The 26,897-nt window shown below is 52.8% G+C and overlaps 4 protein-coding genes across 4 annotated transcripts; 3 read left to right on the top strand and 1 right to left on the bottom strand.

Annotated features, from left to right (window-relative positions):
• Positions 1–113: 113 nt before the first annotated feature.
• jmjd6 (jumonji domain containing 6, arginine demethylase and lysine hydroxylase) lies at positions 114–4,326 on the bottom strand. Its single transcript, XM_030088990.1, has 6 exons — positions 3,966–4,326; positions 2,869–3,257; positions 1,656–1,942; positions 1,213–1,348; positions 971–1,115; positions 114–791 (listed from the first exon to the last, which is right to left on the bottom strand). The coding sequence occupies exons 1-6, from the start codon at positions 4,092–4,094 to the stop codon at positions 660–662; spliced, it is 1,218 nt and encodes a 405-aa protein (XP_029944850.1). The 5' UTR covers positions 4,095–4,326; the 3' UTR covers positions 114–659.
• A 213-nt stretch (positions 4,327–4,539) lies between these two features.
• On the top strand, positions 4,540–6,861 carry mettl23 (methyltransferase 23, arginine). The gene is made up of 5 exons (XM_030089023.1): positions 4,540–4,708; positions 5,169–5,273; positions 5,401–5,638; positions 5,959–6,043; positions 6,217–6,861. Exons 1-5 carry the CDS (start codon positions 4,628–4,630, stop codon positions 6,377–6,379), a joined length of 672 nt encoding a protein of 223 aa, XP_029944883.1. The 5' UTR covers positions 4,540–4,627; the 3' UTR covers positions 6,380–6,861.
• A 795-nt stretch (positions 6,862–7,656) lies between these two features.
• casc3 (casc3 exon junction complex subunit) lies at positions 7,657–13,102 on the top strand. Its single transcript, XM_030088961.1, is given in 13 exon segments — positions 7,657–7,855; positions 8,476–8,500; positions 8,853–8,908; positions 9,436–9,702; positions 9,781–9,923; positions 10,008–10,181; positions 10,371–11,257; positions 11,333–11,506; positions 11,646–11,744; positions 11,815–11,984; positions 12,092–12,169; positions 12,171–12,309; positions 12,398–13,102. Coding segments are annotated over 12 exon segments (2,334 nt in total). The 5' UTR covers positions 7,657–7,666; the 3' UTR covers positions 12,243–12,309; positions 12,398–13,102.
• Positions 13,103–14,339: 1,237 nt separating this feature from the next.
• On the top strand, positions 14,340–25,393 carry rapgefl1 (Rap guanine nucleotide exchange factor (GEF)-like 1). The gene is made up of 16 exons (XM_030088963.1): positions 14,340–15,193; positions 16,363–16,679; positions 19,514–19,592; positions 19,898–20,099; positions 20,195–20,292; positions 20,395–20,507; positions 21,073–21,240; positions 21,323–21,420; positions 21,544–21,666; positions 21,768–21,946; positions 22,018–22,108; positions 22,320–22,370; positions 23,362–23,449; positions 23,672–23,736; positions 23,824–23,878; positions 24,043–25,393. The coding sequence occupies exons 1-16, from the start codon at positions 14,994–14,996 to the stop codon at positions 24,165–24,167; spliced, it is 2,052 nt and encodes a 683-aa protein (XP_029944823.1). The 5' UTR covers positions 14,340–14,993; the 3' UTR covers positions 24,168–25,393.
• The last annotated feature ends 1,504 nt before the right edge of the window (positions 25,394–26,897 follow it).

Here is a 26,897-nt window from a genome sequence, read left to right as displayed (position 1 = left end):
TTGACTTGCGATCCACCGCTGACTGACCGCTCCCTGACTACCATAACTACTCCCGGTTAACTTCCTGAGGCGAGTCTTCGGAAAAAGACAGGAAGAGCAGAAATGTGGAAAAAAAGGTTTTATTCAACAACACAAACACAGTCATTACATCACAGTCAGAGGCTCCTCCCACAACCCAAAAGGCCCCTCCCACCACCGGAAGGCACCGCCCACACGCGCAGACACTGGGCTTTTTGGAGGCACTTTATTCTGAAAGCTCAGGTGGACACCCGCTCACTTACTGCCATTTCAGGAAGTGGTGAAAAGCGTGGCGTGCACCGAGCGGCAGCAGCAGCAGCAGCGGCAGCAGCAGCTGCACCTCCTCCTCCTCACGCTGCACCTCCTCTCGGAGGAGACCCAAAAGCCAGAAAACCTGTTAAAGCTGAATTAACAAGAAAATTTGTGCACTTCCTCCTCACTGTGATGTCACTTCCTGTGTGTGCGCTCAGCAATCGGACAGGATATTAACAGTTTGTTAAAAGAAGAACTAATCGGAACGCTGGACAGCTGCAGCGGGAGGCGAGTCTGGAGGAGTCCCGCCGCCTCGTGGCGAGCACAGTGATGACTGGTCTCCCCCTCCGGGTTCAGACGTCTGAGGGAGGAGGTGCGGCGTGCGGACGTCACCGAGACGAGCTCCTCTCCTTACTGACGCAGTCGTCCTGGCCGCTCGTGTCTCCGTTCGCCGACATGCCGCACGTCCGCCGCTTCTTCCTGCGGTGGGAGACGGCGTCGCCCTCGGAGCCCGAGCCAGCCTGGAGGAGGAGGAGGAGGAGGAGGAAGAATAGGACGTCGTTAGAGCAGGAAACAAATTCAGCACAATGCTGCACAAAACAACTGAATCAAGCCAAACGGACCGGGTCACGTTTTTCTACACGAGCGTGTGTGTGAGTGCGTGTGTGTGTGTGTGTGTGTGTGTGTGTGTGTCCCGTACCTCCGAGTCAGAGTCGGAGTCCGACGAGGAGGAGGATGATGATGATGAAGAGTCACTGGAGCTGTCTGAGGCGATGCCTGTGGACTCCTGCAGGTCCACTTTGTCCGCCAGCGCTGCCAGGTCAGGACGCTCCTGCTTCAAGATGCTGCAACACACACACACACACACACACACAGGGACACTCTCAGCTTCTGAACACAGTGAGTGTGTCTGCGTGTGTGTGTGGCTGTGTGACTTCTTACCGGTACCACTTCCTGGACAGTTTGGGCCGCCCGCGCACCGTTTTGTGCCACACGATGGGAAAGTTGGTGGAGCTGGCAAAGTTCTGAGTGACTGCGATGGTGGTGTCCAGGTTCAAGACCACGTGCCACCAACCACCTACACACACACACAACACAAACACGCACACAATTGTAACAGTTTGTTGTTGTTTACATGCCTGTAGTTGTCCTACTGGTTCGTGTGTGTGTGTGTCTCTCAGGTATAAACCCTGGAGTGCTGCCAGGAGAGCAGCTGAGGCATTAATCCGCCCTGCGTGAGCATGTAGGTCACCTGGACCGCCTGCTCACACACACTCGTCCTCACATGTACCGCTGAAGCACAGACACACGCAGATGATGCTTCGTTCTCCCTGGACAGAGACCCTGAAGGCCTCGCAGGTCTGAGGAACGGCGTGCAGACTCACCAGGCACAAACACGGTCTCCCCGGGCCTCTGCAGGATCTCCAGGGGTCTGAACTCGGCGGGCCAGGTGGGCTGCTGCGTGCGGGGGTACACCACGCTGAACCAGGTGATGGCCTCGTCCTGCTGGTTGCCTCCTTCTTCCCGGCTCACCTTGATGAGCTCCCGCGGAGTGTTGGTGGGGAACAGGCACCACCTCTTGTGGCCCTGAACCAGGGCATTCCAGGCACTGGTACCCAGAGGGTCGATGTGGATCCCGGTTCCAGAGCGGGCCGGGCCCATCACGAACCACCTGGAGAGGGGGCAGAGCCGAAAGGACAACATTTATAAGAGCTGCAGTTTGACTTTTGACCCTCAGAGTGCATGATTTACCACTGAAGGGCTCCATCTGCTGGTCACACCTGGCACTACAAATGGCCTGTACCATTAACACGTTTTCATAAACACACACGTTCATCATTACTCCTTCTCAATGCACATCTGAGATTTACAAAAATGTGAAATGCATTGTAAGTGATCAACTAACAAACCAATCAATCAAATAACTGACAAAGCAACTATCCAACGACAGAGGCAGACAGTTTGTGAAGCTAAATCTGTTGCTCTAAATCTGTGTTTGTGTATGATCATGGTTAAAACTGCTGATGGGACGGCAGCTTTCAATAACTTGTTGACAATGTTTAGATTTCATCTGTGTAAACAGGGGAAAGTACAACTTTGCTACTGGCCATGCACACCACAGCTGTACTAAGTTCTTCTGTACATGATCAGTAGATGGACAATAACAACAGCGACAGTGTCCAGAGATCATGATTCCTAGTCCCAGAAATGTCTCCCAGGATAGTAATCCAACTTTACTGTCTGTATATGTGAATGTCTCCTATTGTTAATATTTATAGCTGTTGTTCTCTGAGTAAACGTGGTTTCATTACAAGAGAACACATCAGCACCCCCTAGTGGCCCTACATCACCTTCAGCAGCTTCGTTTTCAGAGGCTGTAAATGCAAAACTTGTCTGGAATGGAAAATCAAAAACTATGTGTTTGCACTTGAAGCACTGTCATCTAAACGGAGCCTTAAAATGTTGAATCGTATGAGTCCATGAAAAGCAGATGGACTGTAACTATTCGATCTGCAGTCAGATTTTGAGATTCTGCCCATCAGAGCCTCCAAGGAGTTGCTCGCTCCATCAGCAGGTGGAGGGTTAATGAGGCCTCACCTGTACGGCGGGCGACGCTTCTCCCCGGCGAACTGGAACAGGTCGTCCCTGAAGAAGACGGGCACCTGGTAGTCCTCCAGCAGCTTGCGGCGTTTGGCGTGCTCACCGTAGCTGCTATCGAAGATGTACAGTGGACTGTCGTCGCGCGTGGACTCCAGGTACTCCACATAGTACTTCATCTTCATCTTCACCGAGTAGCCGTCGTTGTCCTCCCCGCACTTGAACTTCTGGTTGCGATATTTGCGTTTAAGGCGCTCCAGAGTCCATTTTTCACGGGCGGGCCAGGTGTCCTGACAGCCCTGGAGCACCACGGGCCGGTACGGGCGCTCAAAGCGCTTGATGAAGTCCTCTGGACTGAGCAGGACGGCGTCCACCCGCTCCACATTGTCCTGAAACAGGAAGAGACAGGTTTCATAACTCTGATCCTGATCACTTCAATCAGGAGAGAGAAAACAACAACCTGAAACTTTCTAACAATACACTTTAAAAAAGGGAGAACACTCGAAACCTGAATTTCTTAGAAGCAGCTCCTCCTTACTGTCAACCTGCAGAACCACATTCTCTAATGAGCCTTTCACACTCCTGCGGGAGATGAGAAACACACTCCTGGACTGAAGTCAGAGTACAGTACTGGGTGTTAATGAGCCCTGGCTGGATTGAGACGTTTCAAGTGTTATTGGGAGATGGGCTCAACCAAGCTACCAAGTACGCTGCGCAACTGATGGATCCTTAATAAGTGTGATGGAAAGATTTCTATCAATACATCCTAAATTGGAAAAATAAGTCTTTGCGCAACTAGTGGATCCACTGTTTGCGCAGCGCAATCGTTGGATCGTCCAAAAGTGCTTTAAAGACACATTGTTTAGTGTTGAACCGGGTTACTTGTTGCTGTCCCCGAGACAGAAGTCGTACATCCCAGTACCGGGTGCCGAAGAGCCCGGGCCGTATGGAGAGGAAGTTTCGAGAACGTGTCACTCCGTGCTGCTTCTGTACCGGGTCTCCGGTAAGAACCAGCCCCGACCCGCCTCCTCCGCGGTGTACGTGACCAGCAGCACGGCCTGGCAGCCAGGCGACAGCAGCGGGTCGCTATTGCTCACCTTGACGGTGGAGTGTGACACGTCGAAGGCGTCATGGTATCCGTGTTTGGTCCAGTCCACCGAGTCTTTGAGCTCCGGCCTGGCGCTGCGTTTCGCCTCTTTGATCCTCTTCTTGCTCTTATGGTTCATTCCTCCCCCCGGCTTCTGCTCTGCTAGCTTCCAGCTAACCCGGGGCTGCCGCGCGGACACATCCAACGGCCCCGCTCCGCTCCCACGCTGCGTCCCCCGCTTGTCCGCGGCTCCACGCACTCCCGCTGCGGTGGGGTGATCCAACCGATGGTTCCGTGAGCGGCTTCCTGCCCGGGGAACTGCGGTAAACGCCGACGAGGACAACCGGAGCCGCTAGCTAGCAGCAGTGAACACAATGCTTCTGTGAATGACTGACACACAGAGGGCCCGCCCCTCAAGGTGGTATCAGTATTTCATTGGCTGAAGCGTTTACGCAACCCAAACGCTGATTGGCTGAACGCTCTCTGAACCTTCCCGCCCAGGGAATTCATTGGCTGTCGAAGTGTCCTTCTTGCGCATGATGCGGAAGTTGTGCGACACGCTTTAAAAGGCGGCATGTCAGTCCACAGTGAGCTGTGCAAACTCGTGATTCACTTTTATTGTTATATAGAGGACGACGCGATGAGGAGATCGTGAAAGAGTGAGGCCGTACAATGGAGCAGAGTAGAACTTACAAACTGTTCACCTTCAAAGATGACAACAGCCAGGAAAGCCTGTCCGTGACCATCCCAGAGGTGTGATTATTCTCAACAACACACACTACAGCTGCACACACACTCGTGACATATGAAGCGGTTTTGGGAGATTTGCGCGATGTACCGACTGCACTGCGCAAATAGTGGATCCGCTCTTTGCACAAAGATCAATTTATTGCGCTGTGTATTTTATCAATATAAATAAGCATGCAGTGAACACACCTTGGTTTAAAATTGGGCAAACCCACAATCATGCGCATTTTGGTTAAATGTATATGGATGGAATGTTCCCTAACCTTATATCAGTGTAGCACATCGAAAAGTCACTAAAGGTGCAGCACACAAGCCTGAAACGCAGTCTCAGACACACCTGAAATTTAATGTATGATTAAAGCTGCAGTCTGGAATATGTCAGCAGTGCCTCTCCTGGACACTCGGTGGCAGCAGTGAGTCAGTGTAGTTTGCATTTCACTGAGTGTGTGTGTGTACTTGTGTTCAGGTTTTGGACCCTCAGTTTGGCATGTATGTGTGGCCCTCTGCAGTGGTGCTGGCTCAGTATGTGTGGACCCACAGGGAGGAGCTGAGGGGCCGCACGGTGCTGGAGGTGAGTGAACGCTGCACCACAGGGGCGTGGTACCGGTGGTCACTCTGTACCAGCGGTCTCCTGCACAGTTATTTTTCTGCATGTCATTTCTGTGTTGGTGCGACATCATGGTTCTCTGTGTGTTCAGCTGGGTGCAGGTGTGAGCCTTCCAGGTGTGGTAGCGGCTCGCTGCGGTGCTCGCGTGACCCTGACGGACGACTCGGATTGGCCGCTGTGCCTGCAGAACTGCAGACGGAGCTGTGAGGCTAACGGCCTGCAGGGGGTGGGGGTGTTGGGCCTGACATGGGGGGAGGTCTCCCCGGACCTCCTCCTGCTTCCTGCGGTGGATGTCATCCTGGGGTCAGACGTCTTCTACGAGCCTGAAGGTGGGTCAGAGGTCAAATGCATGCTTGATTGGCAGACTACATTGAGCAGCAGAATATTGACTCTGTTCTGAGGTTTTGTGGTGTGTTTTCTTGTTGATTGGCACAATTTTTCAATGTTTGAGATTTTTTTTTCAAATGGTGTATTTTCCATCTCCATGAATGCGTCATAAGCTCTGCAGCATCTGTTACCATGGTGATTTGCTGTGGTGATTTATGCTTGAACCAAGAATCCTTCCACAACAAATGCAACTGTGAATACATTATGAAGACTCACATGGAGGAATAACTGAGATCTGTGTTGCGCTGCTGTTGTGTTTCAGATTTTGAGGATGTCCTGCTGACGGTCTCCTTCCTGCTGAGGAGAAGCCCCCACGCTGAGTTCTGGACCTCCTACCAGCTGCGCAGGTTTCACTGTTTCTGTGCTGTGTGGTTGAAATCTGCTCCTCCTGCAGGGGGCGCTCCTCTCAGTGGTTCACAGGCTGCAGACCACTGAGGAGGTTTGTTGCCTCCTGTAGGTGAAGAGAGGAACAGCAGCTCCATGCTCATCCTCGGCTTCTTCTTCCTCTGTGGTGTTTCAGTGCAGACTGGTCGTTGGAGGCGCTGCTGCACCGCTGGAAGCTGCGCTGCGTCCACGTCCCGCTGAGCGGCTTCGGTGCCGACGAGCCGGAGCTGGCCGGCTCCAACCTGCCGGGACGCCACAGCGTGCAGATGATGGTGATCAGTCTGAGGACGGACCACTGAAACAGGAAGTGCATCACTTCCAGTCCATCTCTTGAATGTTTGTTTGTCGTTTCTTGCAAGGAGCTGCTCGCCTCGGGAGCTCCGAATCAACCCCATGGACACTGGAGGCTGCCTGTGTTTTTATCAGCATGGCAACAGTGGACAGGCAGAGTTACGTTCTTCATTAACTTTGGGAGAAGAGTTCATGTAGTTTGGTAGCAGTTACCATGGTGATGGTAAATAAGCCAAGTTATTGTCACATATAGAGGAGATTTATTTTATTATTAAACATACATGTTAATATTCATAATATATGAATAATCATGTTTACATTCAGCCACTGTTGGGTCTGTTTCAGTTTATTTATATAAAGTTTTTATATATATGTATATGTTATATGAGGACAGACTGATAGGATTGGAGCATTTTGCTGCTGCTGTGTTTCAGCTTGATCTTTGTCACAAACCTGCCACAGGGAGAGACAAACTGCACTGCTGGTTTTTATGAAGTGTGTATTTGTGCTGTGAAAGTGTGAAATAAATGTCCCAATCCGAGTTTAGGCTGATTAGCCAAGAACGTTTTTGTGACTATTCGTTTTGATTCCCACAACACATCCCGTAGGAACCAGTGATCTGTGGTGAGCTTCATCACATGGAAAAAAACACAGATGTTAGTTTAACATCTTCATTGCTGAAGTCCTGCAGGGTGCTGCTGCCCATCAAGGTGGAAAAACTCCCAGCAAAAACACTCTGTGGTGCAGGTGTAAATGTTCCTGAGCACCTTGAGAGGGAGCTTCAAGTCCCTGAGCTGTCTGAGGTGGTGGAGAGACTGTCGAGGTTTCTTTACCAGGGTGTTGATGTGCCAGGTCCTGTGTGGTCCTGAGACATCAGCACCCTGCAGGAGTGATATTTAGCTGCAGATATAATATTTTTTTAGAATTCCTTTCTCCACTTTCTGCTTTTTCAGTTTTATTTTGATTTTTTTTTAGAATCAGGAGTGGTTAATTTTAAATGTGTGATCAAATACTGAAATGCACTACAGTTTCTCTTGGGAGTGAGGACTTATAATAAACTGTCTATAAACATCAACGCTCAGAAAATGCAAAGCTCATGCGTTCGTGTACAAATATGAACATTTGTTTGGCCATGGGTGAATGAACGGGAGAAAGGTCGTGAGTGGATTTATAATCCACCGCTTGGAATAACTTCCAGCAGGTGGCGGTAGTGAGCGGCGCTGCGTCTGGCGGCGCTGAAACGACAGCACGAGGAAGAAGCCCGCCACTTCCGCCTCCACCACTGGCATTCTAAGATGGCGGACCGGCGGCGAAGGAGGAGGCGCGCGTCCCAGGACAGCGAGGACGACGACGAGTCCGGCTCGGGTTCGGACAGCGGGCGGTCCGGCTCTCCCTCTACCAAGGCCCGGGGCCGAGAGCCGGACCCGGTGGAGCCCGTGGATCGGGCCCGGACCGAAGCCAAGAGCGACGTGGAGTCCGAGTGTGTGAGTGGCTAAGAGGGGTCAGGCTAGCGTTAGCTCCACGGACTCCGGGCTTCGTGTCCCGGCCGGGAGCCGCGTTTCTTCCCGCGGCTTCGCACGTCTTCGGCGGGGGGTCTCCGTCCCCGCCGCGGAAAGTTTCTGAGAACGTGCGGTGGATGTATTTCTTTCTCCGCACAAACGAGAGCGATCCATCGGGTTGTGTTCAACAAGTTAATCGTTAGCGCGGTTCTCAGCCTCGTTATTCCAGCCTGACCCGAGTAAAAGGCGACACGGTAAACCGATGTGACCCGAGTCGATTAAACCCAGCCTGATCCGGGTCAAGTCGAAACTGTTTTGTGTTTGTAATGAACCTGTCGTTACTTATGTTTAAGTCATTAGCCAGGACTGGAATGTAATAAATCAGTGATCAGTGGGTCATCTGGGGATGTTTGATTGTTCTGGTTTTGCTTCAGTTATGAGAACTGACTCCAGCTGACAGGATAACAGTCAGCAGTTTGAGTATTGACCTGTTGTCGATCATCAGTTCCCTCTCAGAGAGGACCTGTTCGACGAGAGCAGCTCTCATCGACCCTGATAAACTGACTGGTGGGTTTGTGTTTCTAATCTCTGTGTGTCTGTTGCAGGAGAGTGAAGACGGCGTAGGAGAAGGTGAGCTAAACTAAGCTTTCTTTCTTGTTTTGGCACATGAGTTAATATTTTAGACATCATTAAAAGATGCTTGTATCTAAAATAAACAAAGTAAATGGAAGCTAATCCAAATAAATCACGACCAGTCAGATCCATTTAGACCAAATAAATAACTCACTGGAATGAAGAGCTTCAGTTTATTTACAGAAAGAATTAACAGAGTAAACACAGCAGTGAACCTCAGAGTGAACTTTCAAAGATGGTTTTGATAATCAGGGTAAAGAATCACTCGAATAGTTGAACCTTTTAACAAACATTCGATGATAAAACCCTTCACATTGTTCAGTATGCTAACGTTTCTCTCTCTCTGCAGCTGTGCTCTCGGACTACGACAGTGCCGATCCCGAGGAAAATGCTTCTCACTCAGAGGTAAGCGTGCACGTGTGTGTGAGGGAAAAAAAAGGAGTGTGATCGCTGTGCAGTGTATTGTTTGAGCATTGCCATCGTTACGTACACGTCTGCAGTCGTCACATCGCAGGTCGCTGCAGCGCTGGAAACAGATTAACTCAAGATTCCTGAGAAACACAGTGTGTGGAGCGATCCACCAATCGCAGTGGATCTTATTCAGTTATCCAGCAGGCCACGCCCCTGCACATGGAGTGAGTTGCTGGTAACAACATTAAGAAATGAGCAACGGATGGGTTAATCGTCAACGAGGTGGCTGGACTGCCGCATAACTTAAAATGCTATTCAGGTCATTTGTTGAATTACTGTATTTTTTTGATATTGCAGGGGTAGAAAAAAATGGCTTTTTTTTTTTTCTCATCTTGCAGTCCTAACTCTATGGAAGTTCTCGTGAAGATCAATTAATTTTTTGGTGAAGACATGGTTGCTTTCAGAGAAACATAAATACATGGTCTCCTTAGTGACATACCGTGTGTGTGTGTGTTCCTCAGGGAGGAGAGGAAGAGGAGGAGGAGGAAGAGGCCGAGCGGTACGCCGATGAAGAAGTTCCAGCTGCAGCCGACCAGCCGGCACAGCCTGCCGCTGATGAACTGACGGAGCAACCGGAGGAGCAGCAGGATGGAGGAGGAGAGGAAGAAGAAGAAGAAGAAGAAGAAGGAGGAGGAGGAGGGGAAGAAGAAGAAGGAGGGCACAAAGAGGAGGGCAAAGCAGAGGAGAAAGGAAACCTGGCCGGTGAGCGGCAGAGTGGAGACGGACAGGTGAGGCACCCCCAGGAAACATCGTGCTGACTCTCCGGAAGTCTCCGCAGAGGGGTGACGTGATCTGTCCTCCTGCAGGAGTCCACCGACGACCCAGAGACCAAAGCAGGAGGGAGACAGCAGCTGGACGACGACGAGGACCGCAAGAACCCGGCCTACATCCCCAGGAAGGGTCTGTTCTTTGAGCACGACGTGAGGGGCCACCCGCAGGAGGAGGAGAGGTACTGCGGCACGCCACGCAGCGCTTCTGCATTGATTCAACACGCCTTTGGTTGTGTGATTGATGAATTTGATCATCTCTTCAGGCCCAAAGGCAGGAACAGGAAGTTGTGGAAGGACGAAGGTCGCTGGGAGCATGACAAGTTCAGGGAGGAGGAGCAGGCGCCGAAAAGCCGCGAGGAGCTCATCGCCATCTATGGCTATGACATCCGGAACGGCGGCGGCCCGGGCGAGCGGACTTACCGGCAGCGCAGGCCCAGGTAGGAAACGATGCCCTCTGGTGGTGGAGAAGATGACAGCAGCAGACTGACAGTTTGAAATGTTACACACCAAAATACAGACGGCGGACAGATGCGCCAGTTGTTGATACGACTGTTCGATATGAGCAATATCAATTTCCAGGAGACTGCAGCAGCTGTGTGTGTGTGTGTGTGTGTGTGTGTGCGCAGGCAGAGCTCATCTCCCGGGAGAGACAAGCGATGGAGGGATGGAGGAGGGGGAGGAGGGGAGCGGCCTGTCCGGTCCTGGCACAGCTCCGGAGGGGGCGGTTTCAACCGAGGAGGAGCTCCGCCTCCTTCCTCCATCCCCCCCTCGTCCTCCCTCCCTCCTGCAGCCCCCCAGCGCAGCGGTAACCCCTCCAGACCTCCTCCGACCCGCAGCAGACCCCCCCACCAGGGCCAGGTGCACCTCCCGCCCGCCTCTCAGTACAGGAACGTCGAAACAAACGCACCTCACATGCATTCCCGAGAGCGCCCCGGCCCCAAAGGTCCGCCGGAGCCCGACAGGGGCGTGTCGGGCAGAGGAGGGCGCGGCGGTGCGGCCGGCAGAGGGGGCCCCCCGGTGGTCATTGAGGACATTTCGGTGAGTCCGGGAGGAGCCGTCGAACCGGAGCAGACGGCGGCTCCCCAGCCGGGCGGGTACTCGTCGGCCTCGCCGAGGCGGCAGCAGGATCAGCGAGGAGAGCGTCCCGCCTCCTCTGACTCCGCCCCACAGCCTTCTGCAACCAACCGCGAGGCGTCTCCTCCCACTGAACGCCCCGTGGAGAGGAAGTCGTACTCACTCGCTCGCAGGACTCGATCCCGACCTGCAGACCTGGGCAGCAAACAGGCGTCCGTGGAGGAGTCTGCAGCCCCCAGCAGCTCGGGAGGCAAGAACTGGCCAGCAGGAGACGGGGGGAGTCAGCCAGGAGGAGGAGGAGGAGGGGGGGGAGGGAGCAACGGCAGTGGCAGTGGCGGCGCCCTCACGGATCTGGACCAGGACGTGGCTCGGCTCAGTCTGAGCGGGGGACAGAACTGGAGTCCAAATCCGACAAACTTCATGCGGTCTGAGCTCAGAGGTCAGTGTGACGCACGGCGGCGGCTGCAGCGTCTTCCATCTGAGCTGAGGAGAGACTGACGGTGTGTCTCTGCAGGCCTGCCCAACCCGCTGCACCTCCCCGGGGCCCCGCCGCAGTTCTCCAGCATGGAGGAGATGAATGTGGCGTCCGGTCGGGCCAAGAGGTACTCCTCCCAGCGGCAGCGCACGGTTCCGGAGCCTGCTCCGCCCCTCCACCTGGGAGTGATGGAGGGGCACTACTACGAACCCAGTGAGTCGTGTGTCGCAGGTGCTGAGGCCGACCAGCAGAGGGCAGCAGCGTGTGGCTGAGCTCCATTAAATCCATCCATCACATAAAGCTGCTGCTGCTGCGTCATGGCGAGCCTGACTAACCCGTCCCTCCTCTCCAGTGTCATATCAGGGACCAATCTACACTCACGGCGAAGGCCCCGCCCCCCTCCCGCCGCAGGGCATGCTGGTCCAGCCTGAGATGCACCTGCCCCACCCAGGTCAGTACACCGTCTGTGTGCTGATTGAGAGCCTCGGCGACCCGCCGCTCACCTGCTTCCCCTGCTGCAGGTCTGCATCCCCACCAATCACCGGCCGGCCCCATCGCTAACCCCGCCCTCTACGGAGGCCCTCCGGTGTCCCTGTCGCCGGGGCAACCACAGCAGCTGCTACCGCCGCCGTTCTACCCTCCGCCAGGGGTCATGACCTTCCCGTACCCCACGATGTACCCCAACCCCCAGGTATTCCGTCCGTCCGGTTGTTGTGCGGCGGCGTGTGTAGCGTGACGGTGTAACAGCCCCCCCCCCCCCCCCCCCCCCCCCCCCCCCGCCCCCCTGCTGTGCCTCAGGGTCAGTCCGGCCAGGTGACGTACGGTGGCGTGACGTACTACGACACGGTGCAGCAGCAGGCCCAGCCCAAACCGTCGCCCCCCCCGACGCACCTCCCAGCCCGTCACTGTAAAACCCCCCCCTCCAGAGGTGCCCTATGCCTCCGAGTGACCCCACCCCCTCGGCCCCCCCACCACCAACACCCAGTACCAGCCCCTTTGCGACCCCAGCAGCACAGGTGAGTCTAAACACACACACACACGCACACACACACACACACTCCCAGTGACACACACAGGTTTTTATGTGTGTTTTCCTCTTTGTAGTAGCAGGTGGGGGGGCGGTGAGGTGCTGCAGTCCCCAACAACAGCCACAGAGGATGGAGTCAGACGGTGGAGCTTCCCTGCTGAAAGACTTTTTTTTTTTTTCCTTGTTTAACTTTCTTTGTTTGGACTTTGCACATCGATTTCTGTCAACGGTTCGATTCCCTCACCGCATCTCGGCGTGTGCTGCAGTTCAGAGCTTCTGGATCGAATTCCGTGACTGAACTGTCGACGTCACTTCCTGTTCGTCTGTGAAGCTCCGCCTCCGTGAGCGGCGGCAGCCCGAGAGCGGCTGAGAGCGGCGAGCCGGTCGGAAATCGGCCGCAGATGCAAAGTGTTTGTCATTGAGACGTTTCACGAAAGTTAGGAAACACAAACTCTCCTATTATGAGAAGAAAGTGCTGAAAGCTGTTTATATATACAGTCATATATAACTGTTACTGAGAGCAGAGTTTTAGGAACATGAGTATACGAAGCAGGAGTTTGACTGTAACAGAGATTAAATGGTTTATTTTGACCTGTTTTTTTCTTTCTTAACTCGTTTCCTTTGTTGTCCTGAACTAAAGCCGTTTCTGTTGTGCATAAACATTTAAACAGGAAGCTGTTTGGACCTTTCTGGGTTTTTCTTTTTCACTTCGTTTCGTTTAAAGTTTCTAATGAGAAATTGGAGTCAAATTAAAGTTGAGTTGTTTTTTCTTTTCTGTTGAACTCAGTGCCTGGTTTCTATGGAGACAGATGTTTGAGTGGCTGTGGTGTTTGTGTGCTCTCCCCCCTGGTGGCCGTGAGATTTCTTTGCGTTTCAGTACTCGGTGTTCCTCTTCTGCAGGGTTCTGACGCTTTGGCCAATCACAGCTCGGCACCGAGGAGCAACACAATAATCCATTTCTGTCTGATTTTCTGAGAGACTGAGCCTCCACACCGGAGCATGTGTGGTGGTGGTGCAGTGGGAAGCTCTGCTCTCACATTTCGGCGTGTCTGTTCGGGGACAGGAAGTACCCCAGAACATGAATATTCATCAGCTGCAGGTGGGTGGGGCGGTCTTATGTAAAGTGTGACTGACAGGCGGCGGCAGCCACTCAGGCCGCCGGGGGAAGGTGCTCATGAATATTAATGAGGCTGAAGCATGAAGAGGAGCAGATGCTCTATTCACCCACTTCTCCTCCTGCATCTGAACACTGACGGAGAAAGGGGGCTGTGTGCCTCTGTAACCACGGCAACGGGTTCACTGGCTGTGACTGGCAGCTGACGAGGACCGCTCTCCCCGTCCAATCGAATCGGTGATGAGGCCTTTTCGATATGATCAATTTCCGATGTGGAGAAGTCGGGACCGCCTCCACCTGCCGCGTCGTCGTCATGGCGACACAGTTCAAGACCTCATCCATCAGTCAGTACCAGTTAGGAGGTCAGCGTTTTCCTCCTGGACACTTTGACATACGGACAAGGGGGATCCGATCTGAAGAAACAGGAAACCCGCGGTGGCCGTCGGAGCAGTGTCAGTTTACAATAACTTTAAGCGGGATCTCCGGGTCAGGTTACTCCTTCGGGAGGAGCAGTGGGCGTGTGTGTGTGTGTGTGTGTGTTTGTGTGTGGTGGAGTTTCTCGGTATTGAAGCTGTGACTCACCTGTTCAGGTTTCAGCAGGTCAGATCGATGGGAGGAGACACATGATGAAATCACCTTTCTGCTCAGACCAGTCAGGAAGAGAAATTATCAAAACAACAATGAAATCACAGAGAAAGAATGAAAGAGAAACAGAATAAAACTAAAAAAAGATCGATATTTGGCTTCCAGCAGCCAGTGTTACCGTTACAACATGTAATCAGAGTACTATTTCAGTACTGCAGAGAAGTCTCGCGGTGTTTCGTGGAGGCAGGCAGGGACGTGCGAGCCTGGCTGACGTGAACGTGCCCGCGCGCGCCCGCCGCCAGTGCCGTGAGCGCGCAACTGCAGCAGAACGGCTGGAAGGGAGCGCGCATGTTCCCAGTCACTTCTCCGCGCTCCGCTCGAGCAGGAGGGGGGACAGAGGGGAGGACAGAGGGGGACAGAGCCGGGGGGACGGAGCGCCAGCAGCCGCCGAGCCTCTGCAGAGAGCGAGCGTGAGGAAACCCGCAGCGGCCGCACGCAGCCCGCAGCCCGCCGCCCGCCGCCGCGGCGCGGAGCTTCCTCCTCCAGGTGTGGAGGAGCAGGGAGGAGCAGCAGCAGCAGCGGCGGCGTCGAGGAGCGGCTCCGGACGGCGGGACTCAGACTCTCCCTGTCTGAGCTGCAGCAGCCGCGGAGGGTCGGGGGGGCCGCGGCCGACACTCGGAGACCCGAAGGAGGAGGGGGGTGGGACGCAGACGGAGCCTCGCGCGCCTCCTCCTCCTCCATGGGGTAGGAGCGGGCTGCTGCTGCTCCACAGCCGCGTGCAGAAGAGCCTCGGAGGGTCCGCTCTCACCTGCGCACACCTGCCCCCCCGCACCGCCCCGGCCCGCCGGGGCCGGATGATGTAGGAGCCGCTGCGCCCTCCGCCTCCGCATCCCGTCAGACCGCCGCCGCCGCCGCCGCCTCCTCCGCCGCCTCCGCCCAGCCTCGCGCCCCCTCCTCCCACCCAGCGGCCCACCATGCCGGCGGGGATGAAGCCGCTGGAGAAGTTCCTGAAGAAGCAGACCACCGCGCTCAGCCGGGCCGGGGGCTTCGGCGGGGTGACGGACAAGGCCGTGGGGGGGACCGGGGCGTCCCGCCGCCGCGCCAGCCTGTCCCGGGTGGTCCCGTTCTTCAGGGAGACGTCCCCGGAGAGCGGCCAGGCCCGGGAGGTGTTCAGGTGAGGAGGAGCCCTACAGGGCCGGAGGAGGGGGGGCGGGGGGGGGGGGGGGGGGGGGGGGGGGGTCTGCTGGCGGTCAGGAGGGTTATACAGCAGGTATGGCGCAGTGGAGCAGTGGACTGACAGTCCTCGAGCCGCACGTCACTCTGTTCCAGCTGAAAAATCTATTTAAAGTTGAACCGTCGTCATGGCAACGCCGGGTCCAGCTGCTGCTCAGAGTCACCAAAACATCTGAGACACGTTTCCCCGAAGCCTCTCACCTGGTCAGAACCGGGCGCTGGTCTGATATGTGGTCCGATAGATGGAGGTCACTGGTCTGGTTCTGGTTTGGGTTCAGATTCTGGTTTTGGTTTCGGTTCAGGTTCATCTGGACTTCGGGATGAAGTCTGGTCCGAATATTTCAAATGAGGTTTACGGAACGGAACGCAAGGTTTATAGATTAAACTATAGAGGAAGTGTGAACGAGCTGTTATGGTTTCTCATGCTGAAAGCTGATGTTTCCGACCCCCAGATAACCGCGTTACTTCCAGGTTTCTACTGAATTACCGGCAGGACGAAGACCAGAGGTCATCTTCATCACAACGCCTGGAATGATTCTTCATTGTTCCTGTTATATTCACGTCGGCCACTAGATGGTGCTTTCAAACGTGACTTTTCTACTGGTTTTGGGACTGGGTCTGGACCGGTTAAACAAATAGTTCTGGACTGGTTAGTGGAATGAATCTGGACTGGTTCTGGACTGGTCTCGGACGAGTCCCCCCTCCCGGCCTGGGGAGGCTGTTCTCAGAGCTTGCGGACGGACCCGTCTCTGGTATTTTCCAGCTCTCTCTCGTGGCCGGAGCGGCAGAGGTGACTGAGCCTGCAGTGTGACTGGTCCTGAAGGGGAGGTCGTGTCGCTGGCTGTTAGCTTAGTATTATCTCCTCGCTGCTATTGTTTGTATTCAGGAGGTTCATGAATAATAGACGTGCTGGTCATCTGTCGGAACTGAGCCTTCTGATTGGCTGTTTTGACCAGCAGGGTGACGCTCCCATAGACACGACTGAATACATTTAAAGCTTCACATTCTCAGGTTTAATGAGGAACACAAAGTAGTTTTCTGGTTGTTTTTTGTGTCTTTTTAAAGATTTTCCTTTTCAAACTGTGTGACTGTTGCCCTTTGACCCTGCAGCCCCGACAGTGAGGACCCGCCCCCGTGGCCGTCCGCCACCGGGCCCCCCCTGGTGACGGTGCCCAGCAGCGCCAACGGGTCCGGCTCCGGATCGGGATCCGGATCCGGGTCGGGGTCGGGGTCCGGATCGGGAGGGGGCGACGTCCGCAGCCCGTCTCTGTCCAGCGACGAGCAGAGCTCCGAGGCCAGCCTCATCACTGACCCCCCCGCCGGAGGGGGAGGCGGGGCGGGGACGCCGCTCCACCCCGACACACCCGACAACCTGACGCTTGCCATCCTTTACAGCGTGGCCGGGAAGCGCTTCACACACTGCACAGGTGAGACCGAACATCTCACAGTGAGTCAGAGATCAGTGAGAGATTCACCTGTAATACCAATATAATACCAAACCAGATGGAGGGATGGAGGGATGGAGGGATGGAGGGATGGAGGGATGGACGTTACAGTAGTTTACAGCACTTCTGTGGATGATATATATGACGATAAATGAGTGATTTATTAAAAAACCGTTTCTGATGTTAGAAGCTTCGGCTCTCTGAGAGAAAATCTGTCCTCACTGCTGCTTTCATTTCATTTCACACTCCACTGCAGCCTCAGCTGTGTGTGTGTGTGTGTGTGTGTGTGTGTGTGTGTGATTCAGTAGTTACATAATCACTGCCGTCCTCTTTCAGAAACACAGCCTGCTTATTACAGTTGAAGTGGGAGTGCAGGAATTTGTGTGTGGGTGTGTGTGTGTGTGTGTGTGTGTGTGTGTGTGTGTGTGTGTGTGTGTGTGTGTGAGCGTGTGTGTGTGTGTGTGTGTCTGTGTGTGTCTGTGTGTGTGTGTGTATTTCCTTATCCAGAAACATAAAACCATTTTTTGTCCAAACTGTAAAAATGAAATAGAAATACAGAAGTAACAAATATCTCATGAATAAAGCTGTAACCAGAACCTCCGGGCTCATCAGCAAAAACAAACTGAAAGTGTGAATCTGTATCATCAAACCAGCCGCTCGGTAATCAGCCACAACATTATGACCCCTGACTCTGTGTGGAGTCAGAGCATCACGGAGGGACAGAAGAAGGTGGATCATCTAGGAGCTGGTTCAAGGTTTATATTTGACCACTTATGGACTGGTTTATTGTTGAAATTCCACTAATGACTGGTTTATGATTATTATTGAATCAGTTATGAACAGGACTCTGGTTTGTAATTGACCTCTTCTGGACTAGTTCACAGTTTGTATGTGGCCAGTTGTCGACTGGTTTGTGGTTTATCTTTCATCAGATTGGTTGAACTCACGGATTAGTTCATCCTGGTTTATATTTGACCGGCTATGGACTAGTTCATTGTTTGTATTTGACTACTCATGGACCAGTTTCTGGACTGCTTCTTGATGTTTGAAGAGACTCCTCACAGAGTGTGGTTTGAGCAAGGCAGCAGTGGCTTCGGGTTTGGCTGCAGTGGTGGAGAGTGTTCAGGGATCCGCGCAGACCGAAGTGTGATCAAAGAGATGTTCGCTTTCATCTGCAGTTCCAGGGAAACAAATGAACTGATATCATGCTGCGTATACAACCAGCCCGTGTGTGTGTGTGACAGTGTGTGTGTGTGTGTGTGTGTGTGTGTGTGTGTTACAGAGGTAGAGCTTATCTGGATAATCCAGGTTTAAAGTTCAATCTCACTTCATTCACAGTGACAATGATTGCTGGATTATCGTCCGATTGTGTGTGTGTGTTACTGGTGTCTTTGTGTGTTCCGAGTGTCTGTGTGTGTGTGTGTGTGCGCGTGTGAGGAGATTTCACAAAAATGATTAGCGTGCGGCGCGCCGCGCCCCCAGCCGTCACTGATGACATCACGCACTGTGATTGGCTGAGGGCGTTTCCTCCTTCCCGAGAACAGAACGTCACCTGGAAAAAATGTTCTTAATCTTTTGTGACTGGCTGCCATAACACAGGTACACACACACACCCACACGTACACACACGTACACGCACATACACGCACGTACACACACTCTGACCTGAGCTTCAGCGGTCACTATGTCAAACAGCTGGGGCCCATCTGATAATGGTGTGTGTGCGTGTGTGTCTGTGTGCGTGCGTGTGTGTCTGTGTGCGTGCGTGTGTGTGTGTGTGTGTGTGTGTGTGTGTGTGTGTGTGTGTGTGCACTAATGGGCGGTAAGTTCCCTGGCAGTTTGAGAAAAGGAACAAACCTACAAAATCCCCTTACATAACACACGCACACACACTCATACACTGAGGTGCGGACGTGTCGAGGCAGGTGTGTTCAGGTGTGTTCAGGTGTGTTGTTTTAGTTTCTGTCTGTCTGAGAGCAGAGTGTGTGTTGTGAGCTGAGAGATGGGATGTTTCAGTACTTCCTATTTGGTTTTTCATCCGCACACACACACACACACACACACACACACACACACTCACACTGAAAGGAACTTTTTTTTCCCTTGTTGCTTTGATCGGAAATCTGCCCACTCACTACGACCTTCATCCTCCCCTCCTCCTCCTCTTCACCATTTTCATCCTCCTCCTCATCCTCCTCTTCATCATCATCCTTCCTCTCTTCCTCGTGCGTGTGTGCGTGTGTGTGTGTGTGTGTGTGTGTGTTTGTGTGTGTGTGTGTACACATAAGAGGCTCTTTAGCACCTGTTCACATGGCAACCAGCTCTCAACACGACATTTGGATGAGAGGAGGTGGGAGAATGGAGGGGGGGGGGACTGGTGGGTGGAAGAAAGATGGAGGGGGGGGGCAGAGAGAGAGAGAAACAGAAGCAGAGAGGTTGGAGGAAGTGAGAGAAAAGAAAGATCGATGGTGAGTCAAGAAAAAGTTGTTTCACACACAGCAGCCCGGTTCCTCTGCTCCCCTCCTCATATCTGGAGAACAGCTGCGAGCAGCTCAGCGCAGCATCGCAGCGTCTCGATGTTTTCTCCTCCGTTAAGTAGGTCACACATGGATCCGTCTTCTGTACCGCTTCATCCCGTTCAGGGTCACCGGGCGCCGGAGGCCATGCCAGCTCAGCGTGCAGGATTGATTAAAAATAGGTTGATGCTGGAGGGTCTCAGTGATTCTCGGCTTATAGAAACGTCTCTGACTGCAGGTGAATGCCACGGTGCCTTCAAGACAGTCCGTAAATCTGAACTTCTGCTCTGCTCCCTACAGAAACTCTGCTGGACGACTTCATGTTGACGCATCCCATCTTCCTGACGGCCGACAGGCTCCAACAAGTCCTGCTGCAGCAGTATCCTTACCCTGTGTGTGCGTGTGTGTGTGTGTGTGTGTGTACGTGTGTGTGCAGCGGTTCGCCGATCACCATGAATGAAACTGTTAATTAGGTCAGATGTTTTCATTTGTATCACACAAACCACCTAACAGTGATTTATACCGAGGATGAATGAAGATAATGAGCAGCAGGCCGGGAGGCTCTGATGACTGGATCAGAATAAATCTGTTCTTGATCACAGCTCCTGCAAGACGAGCTCAGAACCCTGAGTCGGTGCCGTGCACTCAAGGCAACGGTGAGCTTCTTTAACTCCGCGTCTTCAGATTCTCACTGGAAGGAGACCGGGTAGACCGGAGGGATGGCGGAGGAGGAGGAGGGAGGGATGGAGAGATGGAGGGGGAGAGCGACGGAGCGATGGATGCCGCAGAGAGAAAACAAGCCGTCCTGAACGTGGCGTTTCGGTATCTGGACACGTACAGAGAGCTGCTGCAGGAGGAAGGAGAGAGGAGCAACAACTTCCCCAAGGTAACACAGCCTCGCCAAAATTCACCACACAACACCGAAAATCTACACAGGGCTACAGAAAAAGCTGCAACTGCTGTGGTTGTTGTGTTTCGCAGGAGCTGTACCTGTGTGCAGTGCAGGAGCTGACCCGATATCCCGAACTGGTCGAAGACGTCCTCAAACTGCAGAGATGGACCGAGATCCTACACTGCCCGTAAGAAACTCACACACACACACATTCCAAATGAGGTCAGAGGCCTTTTGTCATTGTATTCTGAGCGTGTGTGTATTGGTGTGTGTGTGTGTGTGTGTGCAGCTCTGATGAGGAGAAAGAGAGCAGGAAGAAGCAGGTCCGGCCTCTGTTCAGACACTTCAGACGCATCGACGCCTGCCTGCAGCCCCGCGAGGCGTTCAGGGGCTCTGACGAAAGTAAGAAATACAACACACACACACACACACACACACACACACACACACACACACGCTCAGTCTTGTATTTCTATCCTTGTGGGGACCGTCCATTGACTCCCATTCATGTCTAGCCCCTAACCCTGACCCTTACCCTAACCCTAACCCACACCACAACAAAGCCTAACCCTAAAGAAATGTTTTTGCACTTTTACTTTTTTCAGTAACAACAACATGGTCAAGAAAACACTGTTTCTCCTACTTAGGACCGGAAAAAGGTCCCACAAGGCACGTCGTTTCACGTTTTGCTATCCTTGTGGGGACATTTGGCCCCAACAAGGATAGAAATACAAGAACACACACACACACACACACACACACACACACACACACGCTCACACACACACACACACACACACACACACACACACACACACACACACACACACACACACACACACATTTTAACTCCTGTAGGGAGACAGTGTTAGTGATGTGTAATGATAGAAAAAAACTCTTCTGGAGAGAAGAAGAAGAAGAAAGCAGAGAGGCTGAATGCATTAAAGCTCACCTCTTGTGTGTGTAGTCTTCTGCAGGGTGTACACTCCGGACCACTCGTACGTCACCATCAGGAGTCGCCTGTCCTGCCGGGTCGGGGAGATTCTGGCTCTGGTCCGGGAGAAGCTGCAGTACAGCGAGGACCAGCCGGTTCTGCCGGGGAACCTCATCCTGGTGGCCGTCACGTCCGCCGGAGGTCAGGGCACACAGCAAACACAACCGCAACACACACAAGAGCCACACTGACACCGTGTGTGTGTGTGTGTTTGTGTGTTCAGAGAAAGCCGTGTTCCGGCCCAGCGACGAGGCCGTCTTCACCACGCTGGGAGTCAACACACACCTGTTCGCCTGCGAGCCGTCCGAGCTGGAATCTCTGGTGAGGAGCGAGAAACTGGACCGACACACAGCAGCTGGCTTCGCTGTGACTGAGGCCGCAGCAGCGCCCCCTGCTGGTGTGGGGGCTTACAGTCCGTTTCTGACCCGATCCGGGTTCTTTCAGCTTCCCCTGCCGGAGGAGATCCACTGGACGCCGGGCGACAGCAAACTCCACGACATGTCGGCCGAGGAGGTCGCCAACCAGCTGGTGGTGTTCGACTGGGAACTCTTCAGCTGCGTGCACGAGGTTGGTGGTTACTTAATGTGCACGTGTGTGATACGCATCTCCCGATGGATCATTTTGTCTTCACCGGAGTTGTTGCTAAGCGCCCTCTGTCTTCCTCACAGGTGGAGTTCGTGTGCTACGTGTTTCACGGCGAGCAGTCCCGCTGGCGCCCCCTCAACCTGGAGCTGGTGCTGCAGCGCTGCAGCGAGGTGCAGCACTGGGTCGCCACGGAGATCCTGCAGTGTCAGTCGCTGCCGAAGAGGATCCAGCTGCTGCGCAAGTTCATCAAGATCGCCGCGCTGTGAGTGTTTCCCGCACGCCGCCAGCCTGAGCCTCCGGTTCGGAGCTGACCGGCGTCTGTGTGTGTTTCAGCTGCAAGCAGCAGCAGGACCTGCTCTCCTTCCTCGCCGTGGTCCTGGGTCTGGACAACCCGGCCGTCAGCAGGCTGCGACTCACCTGGGAGGTACAGCAGTCCGTCTTTTTTCCTCTGGATCAATGAGACATTAGTTAAACTGGAGTCGGAATCGTCAAACTTTAATTCCAGACAGTTATTTCTATTTGTGTCAGTTTCATTCATATGAACCGTCATTAGTTCCTGTCAGAAGAATGATTAGAGGAACAATATCTGCTGACTCATCTCTGTTGTCATGGTGACGCTGTTGTGCTGCCTTCAGGGTCTGCCTGGAAAGTTCCGGAAACAGTTCCAGCAGTTTGAGAGCGTCGCAGTGAGTATCACCTTTTTCCACTCCTCCTCCCCCCGACTGACTCCCACCAGCCAACACCTCCCACCCAGACTGACCACCACCGCCTCAACGGTCACCTCCTGCTGTTCCTCCTCCTCCTCCGACTGACACCACCGTCTGACACCTCCTCTTCTTCCCCCAACTGATACCCTCCAATTGACACCTCCTCCCCCGACTGACGCCCCCACCTTCTGACACCTCCTCCTCCTCCTCCTTCTCCCCTAAAGGCTTTTGTGTGCTTCTCCGTCGCAGCGACGTCGTTCATACGCCTCCAACCCTGCGCCGTCACTGAACATATCTTGCTTCTGCGTCAAGGGAACGCCCTCCTCTGCAATTTCACCACCAAGCCGCTAGGGGGGCGTGGCGGTGTCTTTGTTTCGCAATCGGCAGTCACAACAACAATGCGGCTTCTGTAGCTCCGGCTTTACCTAGACATAGATCTATAGACATAGATATCTAGACACGCGTGCACTTCTTACCGAACATATATCTGCATATATGACATATCTGGCGACACCGGGCTGTCACGGAGGAGAGGCGTGAGCGGACCATGATGGACGATTTGGACGATTTAAGCCGTTTTAGGAGCGGTGCCATTACCCATGCCCCGTCTGCTAGCCGTATACGGATGTCCGCCGCTCGATTTTGGATCTAAATTTCTCCAGAAGCACTGTTCAGATGAGAAAAGCATTCGGGGTGAGTATACTGTTTTACTTCATTCTATAAACAACGCGAAAGGGGATTTTTGGGAGGTGCGCGTCAAGCCCTAGCGTAGCCGCGGTGTAGGAACGACGTCGCTGCGACGGAGAAGCATACAAAGGCCTTAACAACCGCTCACTCCACTGACACCTCTTCCTCTTTGCCCGACTTCCTTTTTCTTCTACCTCCCCAAACCTCCTTCTCTTCCTCTTCCCTCACTAACACCTCCTCCTCCTCCTCCTCCCTGGTGACGCCCCCTCTCCTTCTCCTGCAGGACCCGTCCAGGAACCATAAGTCCTACAGAGACCTGATCACCAGCCTCAGACCTCCACTGATCCCCTTCACTCCTCTGCTGCTCAAAGGTGAGCTCCTTCCTCCTCCTCACTGCAGTAACCTGTGCATCCATGTTCTCTTCCCCTCTCTGTCCACATGGGGGTGCTGCAGCATCATGAAAATCAACATGCGCTTCTCTGTAGGAAGGCCTCGCTCCTCCCTGCGCCTCCTCTTTGCTGCAGTGATGAATGATCGAATCTGTTGTTAACTGTCTGCCTGGTGTTTTGATCTTTGCTTGTTTTTCCTGACAGATCTGACCTTTCTTCACGAGAGTTGTAAAACGTTTCACGGGGAACTCGTGAACTTTGAGAAGATGGTGAGTCGTTTTCAGTCTCAGGTTAAACTTAACAGGAGACGAGCTGCAAACCTTTATTTCAACGTTCTGATCGTGTTTTTTCTGCAGCATAAAGTCGCTGAGATGGTGAGAACCATCAGACGGTACAGGAGCACACAGCTAGGTAACACACACACACACACACACACACACACACACACACTGTGGAAAAACATCATGTTCTCATTGAACAAGTAACATCAGTGTGTTTGTCTCCTCCTGCTGGTGACTGTGTGTTACTGCAGCCCTTTAACTGCATCCCTGTTTGTTTGTTTTTGTTTGTTGTAGCCATGGATACGGAGACGTCCCCCTCTCACCTGCAGACGAAGGCGTACGTGCGTCAGCTTCAGGTCATCGACAACCAGAACCTGCTGTTCGACATGTCCTGCAAGCTGGAGCCCAGAGACACGTAGAGGAGGAAGAGGAGGAGGAGAAGGAGGATGAAGAAGAGGAGGAGGAAGAAGAAGAGAGGCCAGGAGAGCAGAGATTGGCTTGTGGGAAATCTTTTCACCTGTTTGAGACGACCTGTCGAAGGCTGAATTTTGTCACGTCGAATATCAAATCTATCAGACACATCAAGGACACTGGAAAAACCAAACATCGAACAGACCGAACGCATCAAGCACATCAGACAAACCCAACACATCCAACATCGAGCACATCCGGCGGACGTCTCCATCAGCTCCTCAGAGCTGGATCTGTCAGCAGCCCGACGCCGTCTGATCTGAGGCCGATAACCCGTTTACGACTTTTTCACTTAGAGGAAACGTGGGAATGAATGAGGACGGACGCTGGATTCTGACGGGTGTCAAATGACACAGCTGTAAATATTAACTCGAGGACGAATTCGCAGAGAGTCGCAGAGCACGACGGAGCTTCATCTCTGGAGCAAGCTTTTCTATTTTTCCATCACAGTAAAAACCAGTTTTAAAGGACACGTTGCGATGGACCGGTCCGCACCGACTGTGGGTGATGGTGCGTTCGAGGGCGAGTGGATGAGTGTAGATGCTGGTTTTCTACCAAACGACGCTTCAGTGTTCTCGTCGAACATTAAACTTCGCATAAGTATTTCACGATCTAATAGACTTTTTGCACGTTGCTCGCTCTAAAGGACCCGGCTGCCGTTCTTCGTCAGTCCCATAGATATGGCTCTATCAGACACACTCCCCCCTTCTGGACCCAGAAGGCCTTTATCAGTCCCAGGCCCTCTTTGGTTAGCTGCACAGCTAAAGTATTTGTGACTGGTTACCATGGTGACAGTAATAAACACCAGGTCAGTCACTATTTTGTTAGTTTTAGGACGATACAGTACTTTTATTTCTAACAAAAACATAATCACAACATGTTGGATCTCTGTGCAACTTTAAAAAAAAATGTTTACAATTTGGTCTCGACTCTCCTGGGTGAAAATTCTGCCCCCCCCTGACACAGACTCTCTCCTCCTCCAGACTTCCTCTCTTGCTTCCCTACATTGCTGCTGTGTTCATTCCCACCACCACTAGAGGGAGACATCCGCTCTGCAGTCGGAGGAGGGGGTCTGTGTTTCCTCATATCGATGGGACTGATATCGACACGCGGATCGTCACTCGGCGGCGGGCCTTTAGGAAAAGCGGCAAAAAAAAAAAAAAAAAAAAAAAAAGTGACGATTGGCTGATTGAACTGACAATCACACGACAGCCAATCAGCTGTGTTTACAGGATGACATCATCACACGGGTGAACTCCAACGAGTCGACTGGAAACTTTATTCTTCTGTTCTTTTCTCTGCGTGTGGATCTAACTGCTGTCACATCCCAACGACCAATCGGCTTCGAGGAGGGACCCCACCGACCGACCGCGCCGCCGTCCCATTGGCCGGCTCGGCGTGGGGGCGGGTGGAGGCCTGAGGCAATAATGGGAGGGAGAAAGCCGATTGGTCGGCGAAGCACTTTTGCCAAACCTCAGGGCTCAGAGACACGGAGAGGTTTAGTTTACTCTTTTTTGTGGATTTACTCGTGTTTTGATTGGTCGGGTCTGTGTTTGTACCGCCAATCACCAAGCGGCCATATTTACCATATTTATAGAAATCTATGCGGTGTTTGTTTTTCTGCTGTGATCGCTGCCTGAGTCCAGATCGAAGACCAGATCTGGTTCAGGAATAAGTCCAGGTCTAACACCAGGTCCGGATCCAGAACTGGGTCCAGGTCTCGGTCCAGGTCCAGGTGTCTGCACTGAATCATGGTTTTACTCTGTGTTTTGGGGTTGAGGAGTTGAGCCGCTGATGCCAGAAAACCACTAAAAACTCACTTCTGTCTGTTTTTAAAGGACCGGTCAGAGTAGATACGACCTGAACCGGTTTCAGGTTTCATGCGAACACATTGTGAAAACCCATCGGGAAGATTTGAGTCGCCCCCTGGTGGCTGATCACAGGTTTCAAACTCCTTGATTATCAGTTAAATGTAAAAATGTAAAAATCAGGAGGAAGGCATTCCACTGCTTGTTTATAACTGGTGAAAAAAGAGTTTATTTATTTAAATGTTTTATTTTTGTTGAGATTTTGCAGTTTTATTTCAGGCTCATGACCTCTGCAGGCTTCCGTAGACAAACACCTGATTCACAAACAAGTGAAAGTGATCAAAATATCAGCAAAACTCTGATTCTAACTCAAACTTCATGTGTTTAATCAGATTATCTGAATATCTACAGTGAAAGTTTTGGGGGTAAAGGACAATTTACTGGTGAACTGTAAATTGGCGGCAGGTGTGAAGGAGGCTTTTGGTGGTTTTGTTTCGGCTCTTTGGCTCAGCTTCAGTTTTTGTACAAAGTTTGTGAAACTGAAAAGTTCTCTGAGCTCAGCTCCGGTGGTCTGACGGTTTTCAGCTGCTTCCACGGCATTCAGTCGCAGCTCAGGTCCGTCCAGTCCTCACACACACAGCTGGAGCCATTCACATTAACGGGTCGTCACACCTTCCTTTGAATTTGAGTTTGAACAGATTGAAGATTTGTTTTCTCTTGGCTCTTGAAATCTGAGTTTCATGATTTGGACGGACACTTCATTTCCATCTTGTCCATTTTGGCAAGGCCTTCTTCAGTTCAGAGTCCGACTCCGATAGAAGGAAAAAGGTTGAACGTCTCAAACCTTCAGAGTGGGACATGTTGGTTCTG

Source organism: Salarias fasciatus, chromosome 4, assembly GCF_902148845.1.
Source record: "Salarias fasciatus chromosome 4, fSalaFa1.1, whole genome shotgun sequence".
NCBI lineage: Eukaryota > Metazoa > Chordata > Actinopteri > Blenniiformes > Blenniidae > Salarias > Salarias fasciatus.
The sequence above is the reverse complement of the archived record's forward strand: the minus strand, read 5'-3'. Positions and strand labels throughout refer to the sequence as shown.